Here is a 9,353-nt window from a genome sequence, read left to right on the forward strand (position 1 = left end):
TACAATCTTTACACACCACACTTTTTTTAATTTTTTTTTCTTTTATCAAATATTTAATATATGAATAATAAATTGAAGAATTGAATTAGTTTTAAAAAAATAAAATAAAAAAAATTTTAAAATTTTAAAATTTTAAAAAATGTGGTGTGCTGAGATTGTATAGCATTGTTATTTTTTCATAAAATGTGAGGTGTTTTTCATAGAATGCATGATGTGAGGTGATGAATAGTGACTAATGAGAATAATATTTCAAAAAAAGAAATCATTATCTTCAAAATATCCCAATTTGCCTGATGCTAGGCTTGTTAAGGCTTCGTTTGATTTTTTAACTCATCTTAATTCATCATTATAATTTTTTTAAATTTTAATATAAAATATAATAAATAATTTAATTTTTTTAAAATTTTAAATAATAATAATAATTTAATAATATTTTATTATCTTAACAAAGGTCAGTTCAATTTTGATGAAAAGATTCACAGCTTGCCAAAAATATTGATGCAAAAAGCATATATATGCACAATAGGTGGGCGGAAATGGAATAGGAAAGAAATAAGGGGGAGGCATCTGGGAAAAGTTAAAAACCATGGGGATGGGATTGGAAAAAGGGCGGCGGAGAGCAAGTGTCTTTGGACCGGAAAAATTGCTGTCCACTAGTGATTTTGCAATTAAAATAAATAAATAAAATGGGGTAATAACTAATAAGTAATAACGGCGTTAATCCTACGCCAATTAATTTTTTTTTTCAATTTTCTTTTTAAAAGACAGAAAATTCTAGAACCAGCTCTTTTCGCTCTGTGTCCTTGGCTCTATAAGACTAATCACCATCTCCCGTTACGAATCTTGTTGCTCCCTTATACCATCTGCAAATAATTGATTTATTTTGTCAATTTCCTTGAGAAAGTTCAAACCTTTGGTGCTTTCCCTTTTCAGGTAAGAGATGTATGGGATTTTGTTCGATTGATCTGTGAATCAAAATCAAAACTTTGTGTTCTGGGTGCTTCCGATCTGTTGCTGATTTGGTTTCCTTGCTTTGTTTGTGGGTGTTTTTTAGAGTATGGCATCGAAACGGATCTTGAAGGAGCTCAAGGATTTGCAGAAAGATCCTCCTACCTCTTGCAGCGCTGGTATATATACACCTTTGCCTCTCTTCCGTTCTGAATCGATTTTCTTTGTTAAACTCTTTGACTCCGAAACGAAAGCCATAAGCTTTATCTTTAGCTTGTCTGGTTGCTCTGTATTTTTTCGGCTGGGTTGGCTGCTCAAGTTCTCTGATGTTTTGGGTATTAATCGTGGGTGTAGATACAATACTGTATTTATGCTTTGGCTAAATTTCCCTTTGATTCATTTCTTGGTTTAGGAGTTCCTCACCTCTTAAAAATGGTAGATTTGTTGCCGAGAAATTGCAGCTTGTGTGATTAACTTGGAGCATGGTTTTTAGATTTTAATTTTATGTGTAGGTCCTGTGGCTGAGGACATGTTCCATTGGCAAGCTACCATCATGGGACCTGCTGATAGCCCTTATGCAGGAGGTGTATTTCTAGTTTCTATTCATTTCCCTCCTGATTATCCATTTAAGCCCCCAAAGGTAATCTTTTTCTACATTTAAAGTTTTCCCGATGGTTCATTGCATTTGTTTGCCCTTATTCTATGTCCATTTCAGCATATGGCATCGTGGCTTCAAAATTGAATTATGGATATTAAGGAGGACAGGATCCTGTGCTTTTTGTTAAGCTTATTCGAGTTTATCGCGCGGTCTTTGCGGAAAAGTTCTTTTCTCCTTGAGTTTTTGTTTAGCTGATTTGATGATTAATGAATTGTCTTCCTCTAGCAAAACAGAAGTTTATAGTTAACTTCTTTTGGGAAGTGTTTTTTTTCTTCCCTAAGTGTCTGTGGAAGCCATTTCTTACAGCTGGATATTACTTCTTATTGGTTTCAAGACAGATACTATTGAAGTTTAATAAATTATAAAAGTGGGAAAAATAAATGATCAAATTCTTTATTAGGTGTAGTCCTGGTTATTGTATTATTCGTGGGTTTTTTAGAAATCGGGATCCACTTGAGTGGGAGTACTCGAACTTCATATATCTCCGGGTGGAGCAGGAAAATTAGGTTGATGAAGATGCAAGGTTTAGAATCTAACCTTGACATTACTGCTTGGAAATTTGCTAGGTGGTTTTTGTTTAGTTTTATATACTATATGTGCATCATTATTCCTATGTTGTAGAACATAAATCAAAGAGTGCAAATCAAAGAAAGCTACCTTAAACCCCTAGGGGCTGGCTAAAATGGTAAAGGCCTTGGGCTTGGGGGTATACTCCCCCGTCTAAGGTTCAAATTCCCTTAGGTGCAAACAATCTGTAGGAGCCATCGGACTGGGAGATTTTTCCTTTGAATTACCCAATGTGCACTTGCGGTCAATTCTTTGCCGAGGTTTGTGCACCCTAGGGATTAGTTGGGACGTTGTTCCTGGACACCAGCTACCTTTAATTCTCTTGCTCAGTGGTGGTAGGCTTGAATGCTGGAATCCTGGATGTAGAGTCCAGAAAACAGGGACCAATTTGTTGAATCAGATACCCAAACCTTGAAATGGAAAGGTTAGAGAGGGAGAGAGTGGAGATGACATAGTTTCCTGAATGGAAGATAGTGAAACCATTACGAGAATGCCTATTAGCACCATTTTTAGTGGAAATACAGATTATAAATTTGTCATTTTCACATGTATGATTTGTTTTAGCAAATGTCATCAATGTTTTCAGTGTCTTTTTCAGCAAATGTATTGTGGGATTGCTCCTTGTTAGTGCTTTTGTCGTTCTTGGAACATAGCCAAATCATTCAAAGACTTCATTTTTATGCCTATATACTTCGTAGCCTTGTTCCTTGGTGTTTTGTAAATCTTTTGTTTTCTAATTTGCAAGTGTTATATATAGCCAAAGGTCCGTTAATACTTTTAGAGATCCTGTGGTTTTGAAAATTGCAATTTAGCCTATGAAAAATGTATCAATATGTCAAAACTGAAATGTGTATCATTAATTCCAAGAAGTTTCAGTGAGCACAATCGTGTTGGGAGACCACTAAAATTTTGCTAATTTTGATCAGAGTGTTATTAGTTTTGCCTTATCAAATACATAATCTGTCTTGTGCAAAGCTGTTGAATCTTCTGCACAAATTTTGAATGTGATATTTTCCATGCAATGGTACATGTGTGCTATCTGTTTGTGAAATGAATTTGAAAAATTGCAGAATCATATGTATAAGAAATGTTGGGTGCTTGTATTTAATTATTCGTTGCTCTTTTTTATGGTACAAAATAAACATAAGATACTCAAGTCCCCACACTTAGAAAGAAAATGATATTCCAATGTTGTCACTTCTGAGATTGATGCTGAGGGGTTAATAGGAATGTTGATGTAAATGGTGAGTAGTGTAGTGTTTCCCATAGGGAATGTGTTTTTAACTCTATGAATTTTGAATGTGAAGTGCACATCCTATTATGCTTTCTACGGGGAATCATAGGTTTGGCACTTTGATCTCTTTACTTATTTTTGTTTATTTTTTATAGTGTGAAGGTTGTGGTAGTTTTTATTGATGTTTCTGAATATTTTGTTTATCTTGTATTTGTTATTTTAGAAATCAAGAATCTTAGTAACCTTTTTCTATATTTTCAGGTTGCATTTAGGACTAAGGTGTTCCACCCAAATATCAACAGCAATGGAAGCATATGTCTGGATATACTTAAAGAACAGTGGAGCCCAGCGCTAACAATTTCTAAGGTTTCATTGAAATATTCCCACCTTTTTAATTTTTTGGTCTACAGCTATGGTTGGTCTACCAGCGTTGCATAAGGTCTTTTCTGCAATAACAAATCACTTGACATCAATTTGCATGATCAAATTCACTGGCTATGATATCTCACCATGCCTGCCAGATTAACGCATCAATTGTGTGGGATTTATACGTCAGAAAAAAAATACCATTCATACCTCTCAGGGAAGTTATGATAATGAAACATCGTTGTTTATCCCATGTCCTAGATTGTTTCTCGTCTTTACGATTACCTAGGTTGGGTTCGGATATGGAGCTTGTGCCCATTAGACCCAAACTTACATCTGCCTAAATTCTCTATGGGGCTGCAACCTAACATCCTTTGTTTTAGGTGCTGTTGTCCATATGCTCTTTGTTGACGGACCCCAACCCTGATGATCCACTTGTACCAGAAATAGCTCACATGTACAAGACTGACCGGGCTAAGTATGAAGCCACTGCACGCAGCTGGACACAGAAGTATGCCATGGGATGATGGGGAGAGCTAAAAACCCTTAGCATCTAGAAGCAGCTGTGAATCCATGGGTTTCATTAAGAATGAATCTCCTATTTCTTTTGTTCGAGGACTCAATGTTGGCAAGGAACATTATCGTCTTGTGAATATTATTTGAAGACATTGGAGATTGGAAAACTGTAATGTAATGTTATCATGTTGTCAAGTGAATGTTCTGCTTGTTGATCTACAACTCCTATGATTGATTAAGAAATAATGTTTTGTGGGTACACGATTCCTATGACAAAAAGTTGAAATTTTTGCTTTGTAGTAGGGACTCGAGTGGGTAGGACATTATGGAGAACTTATGGAAACATCCAATGCTCAGTCGCATGGGATTTTATTTAAAGACCAAAACATGTTGGAACTTCTCTCTGTCCACCTAAAATTGTTGTCCAGACAGTGCACCCAGATTGATTGTTATTTCTTTTGCTGAAGTCGGACTGAAAAATATGTTAGCCCATTAAAACTATCAAGAAATTTTGTAGAGGTACCTTGGGGTGGTGTGGCCTGCGCCACTGTAGTTCCTGGTTTGGACCTCTTTTAGAGTTCTTATTACAATCAATGAATTTACAATAGAAGATAGATAGTAATGTAAAGATGATATTGATGATGTTAAATGCTCTATATGTGTTCATCTTTTGTACTCTTTTTATAAGTTGTGTTGAAGAGGCCAACAGCTGCAATAACATTCCATGCTTTCAGTTGCTGCTTTTTAGTAGGAAGTAGTTTGAATTTGGCTACTATTCCGACCAATCTGCAATGGGGTTTTTCATGTGAAAAGCAATGACACAAGGAATTGATGTCAAAGAATTACTCAAAACATGGATTGATGAACTCCCCATGTGAACGTTATTATGTGCTTTGACCTGGGACCTGGAGACTGATCTGCACATGTGATCAACATCCCAGAAAACAGTGTATGAGTGAGATTGTCCAACTAAAGCATATTTAAAAGGGGGTCCCAAGTATTTGATTGGTCACTGTAATCTGTATGCATATTTTATATCTGCAACTATAAAACTAGGAGTCCCTTGTCAACAAAGGAGCAAAGAAATTGCCCAGGTGTTGTCCTGACATTTCACATGATATACGAGGTCAGGATTTAAATTTATAATCTTTATTCAAATGACGGGTTAAAAAATCATTTATATAAAAAAATTTAGCTGAAAGAAGGAATAAATTAGTAATGCTACATGCAGTCGTGGAGTATAGAAGCGTCGTACAGTCGTTTTAAAAAAGAGTAAGATCTACTTACGACTATAACTATTATTATTATGGACAGGTATGTATGATAAAAATGGAAATAATTTAAATAATTGGAATTAAATTAGATGTTTTTATTCCATGAACTTTTTATCAGTCTTAGATCACAAGCAATATTGACAAGGGAAGGAAGGGAATCACTCTCTCTTAACTCTAATGGCATGGATGACATAATTGCTCACATGCTGATTATTCCTGAGGGTGTGTCATCTGTTTTACCTTTGCGTCTCCTCCAAGCCAAAACCAACCGACTCCCTCACTTTTTTCAACGTTTTCGTGGGTTTTGATTATTCATACCCATTAGCATGTGCGTAGGCCCTTTCTCATTTTCTAAGCTTTCTTTTTTCTCTTATGGGTTTATATTTTCTAGATTTTATGACCCAAACTAAAAGATATACCTTTTCAAGAAGAAATAAATATATAATTAATTTATAATCCAAAATTAAATATTGTAAAATATAATTTATATGTTTTTCTGTATGATCTTAAATTTTAATAAGATTTTTAAGGGATCATAATCCTGTTTTTATATATTCCTGATACTGTCAAAATATTGGAAATATATATATATATATATATATATATATATCTAATGATATTTTTTCCCCTCCGATTGACCAGTCCAAACTCGTAAGAAACGTCAGGACTCAGACAAGTAGCTCTTAACGTATCTGAGGAAGTCCGGGGAATGCTAGGAAAAGAAAGAAGAAAAAGCAGCCAACTTTAGGATAAAATAATGCTGAAAAAGTAGGATCAGGACGAAGGAAGTAATATCATATCTAATGATATTGATGTGTGTTAACGAAAAAATAAAAAAATTGTCAAATTGTATTAAATCACGTTAGTATAAGTTTTTTATTTGTGTAAGGTTTTTGTAGATAGTCGTTTGGATTGAAAAATATTCTCAATACATCTCATCTCATCATAGATTTATTATAATTTTTTTAAATTTTTATATAAAATATAATAAACAATTCAATTTTTTTAAATTTCAAAATAATAATAATATTAAAAAATAATATTTCAATAGTATTTTATTTAAATTTTATTTAAAATTATTTAATCTCATCTTACTATCCAAATAGCTCGTATTCATTAAGAATGAATGCGAAGCAACAAAATATGTGAATATTTTTGTGCAAAAGAAGGGCTTGAAATTTTCTCTTCACTCCCACTAAACTCCATGAATATCATGTGTTTTTACACCCTTTCTAAATCTAGTTTTTATCTTGTTAAAGAGAAAAATTTTAAAAAGGTCAAAATTAAAAACATGTATATAATATAGGAATGATGAGAATAATTTTTCTTAGTTTTTACTATAAGTGAAAATTAGGAAATGATTAGTTGTGTTTTATTTTCATTAAGAAATCTGTTAGCTTTTTCACAAGAGGCCAAGAGGGTATAACTCCACATCCCAATTAAATTTAACTTATGATATCATCTTGTCATGGAAAATAATTTATACAGTTGTATAAGATACGAGCCTCATGTATTATTATCTTTAAAAAATAAGAAAAATATAAGATTCATATGAAAAATTAACTTTTTTCACGATGAATCCTTTTTTTTTTCAAAATATATATGCAGGACTTATACGTTCTAAAACTATATTTCAGTCAGGAGAGTGATTTCATCTTATACATTTAGTTCATAGATTTATAGAGTAAGCAAGCTGTATATTATTTGAGTAATGTTAGAGATAAGTCATTATAGCAGTGCACACTTTGCATTCACTGCGTGGCTGCTTCTAATTGATTGTTCCCAATACTCATTTGGAAAGATGTGTAATCTACATGATGCCACATCATATATATAAAATAGATACTCTCAATAATAACTTCTATTTATATTTATTCATATTATTTATATATCTTGATTCTGTCTTATAAATTAAAATAAAAAATAATAGGGCAGCAAACATAATGCCAACTTTATGGGTTTATTAACTTGAATTTAGTCAAAGGTGCTCAATTCTGAGCGTAAATGTAGGAACATATTAGCATTAATTTTAGATAAAAGTCCTCGTACAGGACACAACACAACCATTCAAAGTTTCAAACTGAAAAAAATCGACGTCTCCAGCCGACATTAGGATCATGTCTCCTCAACTATCTTTACAGCTGACAAAACTCGAATTTATTTCATTCTTGGAAAAAAAAAAAAAAAAACAAAATAAACCTCTATTCCATTAACTTATTAGGAATATTTTACTTTATATTTTTAACTCTTAAAATTAAAACAATTACATTCTCAACTTAACAAAATTAACTTTTTGCATAATCTTTTAGTTATAACTGTTAAAACAAATAAAAAATAAATAATAGGGTATAATCTTAAAGAATGCTGCAAAATGCTAATGTTTATAGTTAGAGTGTAACATGTCGATTTTAATATTTTTAAGATTCATAATATAAAATTATAATAATTTGCCCTTAAATTGTTTTGCTAAATTTTACTACTCATACACACATCACTTATTATAAAACTTATTATAAATATTTAAAAGATTGAGATATAAATATATTTATACTAACTAATGTGACAAACTTATCCTTTAATATTGTGTTTAAACAAATCACAAATATTCAAATATTATATATAAAAAAAAAAAAAAGAACAATGCTAGATACAATCTTCATTTGGGGTTTGCAACGCAAGTCTAGACAATTTTATCTTTAAAATTTTTTAAAATTATAAAATTATCCCTCTTAAAATGATGATCTTTCTCATTTAATAAAGGGTCTGTGCATACAGTCCCAAAATGGAGACTGTAGATAGAATTTTTCAAAAAATAATATTTGTAATTTTTGTGCAAGCCTTGCATATTTATTTTTTAAAAATTAGATAAATTTGAGATAAATTTTACTATTAAATGATAAAAATAAGAAAATAATATTTATAAATAAGAAAAATTATTCTTATCAATTATTATTTATTATTTTACATTCTATATTTTATGAAAATTATCTCTATATCTTTAAAAAATTACCCTTACATCACGTGAAAAAATTTATAGCAAAACTCTATAGTCTATAAACAAAGCATACTTATTTGAAAAAAAAAAAAAAACAATATTTATTAGTCATTTTGCACTAAACGTAAACGATTAGAAGTAAGAGTGTAGAGTGGGGTAGTGGGGATTGCTCCTAGAAATAGGTAATTGACCAGTAAGAAAGAAGGTTTCTGACACGTCAACGAAGGCGGCTTGAAAAACAACTTGCCAATTTTCCACTCCCGACATGACTCATGACTCTCACACGCACCCCCACGAAAAGCAATAAAAATATTATATATTTATTTATTCATTTACTCTCATGAAACGAGTCCTTTAAAATTGGAACCTACTATAATAATTGCTCCTCCTTTGACATAATTATTTTCAAGATAAATATAATAAGAAAATGATTTATTATATATTTTAAATTTATGATGTTCTTAAGTTTTTACAGCATGGCTACTCCGTTTTTTTTATCTGAAAGTTCATATACTATTATTTCTTCGTAGTTTATTCCCTGAAATATGCATTTTCTGTTCATTGTTTGCCTACTTTCTCGCCTCCTTCGTTGATTTTCCATTCTTCCAAACAGGTGCATCACGTCCAACTCTACCTTTTCCAGGCGGAATCAGGAATTTCATTTTGGGATTTAAAATCAAAAAAATTAAAGTAAAGTTAATTTATTATAAAATAGATTTAATTAAAATAGTTAATTTTATTATAAAATAGTTAATTTTAGTACTAGATTGTTCGTATTTTGGTTGTCTGTACTGT

At 31.7% G+C, this 9,353-nt stretch overlaps 1 protein-coding gene across 1 annotated transcript; it reads left to right on the forward strand.

Annotated features, from left to right (window-relative positions):
- The first annotated feature begins 737 nt into the window (after positions 1-737).
- On the forward strand, positions 738-4,588 carry LOC109002412 (ubiquitin-conjugating enzyme E2-17 kDa). Its single transcript, XM_018980150.2, has 5 exons — positions 738-933; positions 1,055-1,127; positions 1,461-1,588; positions 3,669-3,773; positions 4,157-4,588. The coding sequence occupies exons 2-5, from the start codon at positions 1,058-1,060 to the stop codon at positions 4,298-4,300; spliced, it is 447 nt and encodes a 148-aa protein (XP_018835695.1). The 5' UTR covers positions 738-933; positions 1,055-1,057; the 3' UTR covers positions 4,301-4,588.
- The last annotated feature ends 4,765 nt before the right edge of the window (positions 4,589-9,353 follow it).

Source organism: Juglans regia, chromosome 5 (genome assembly GCF_001411555.2).
Source record: "Juglans regia cultivar Chandler chromosome 5, Walnut 2.0, whole genome shotgun sequence".
NCBI classification, from domain to species: Eukaryota; Viridiplantae; Streptophyta; class Magnoliopsida; order Fagales; family Juglandaceae; genus Juglans; species Juglans regia.

Excerpts from the sequence above, each read along its gene's own strand:
- LOC109002412 (XM_018980150.2), top strand. The coding sequence starts at position 1,058 with ATGGCATCGAAACGGATCTTGAAGGAGCTCAAGGATTTGCAGAAAGAT. Across the intron at positions 1,128-1,460 it reads TCCTACCTCTTGCAGCGCTG|GTCCTGTGGCTGAGGACATG; the intron begins GTATATATACAC and ends TTTTATGTGTAG. Across the intron at positions 1,589-3,668 it reads ATCCATTTAAGCCCCCAAAG|GTTGCATTTAGGACTAAGGT; the intron begins GTAATCTTTTTC and ends CTATATTTTCAG.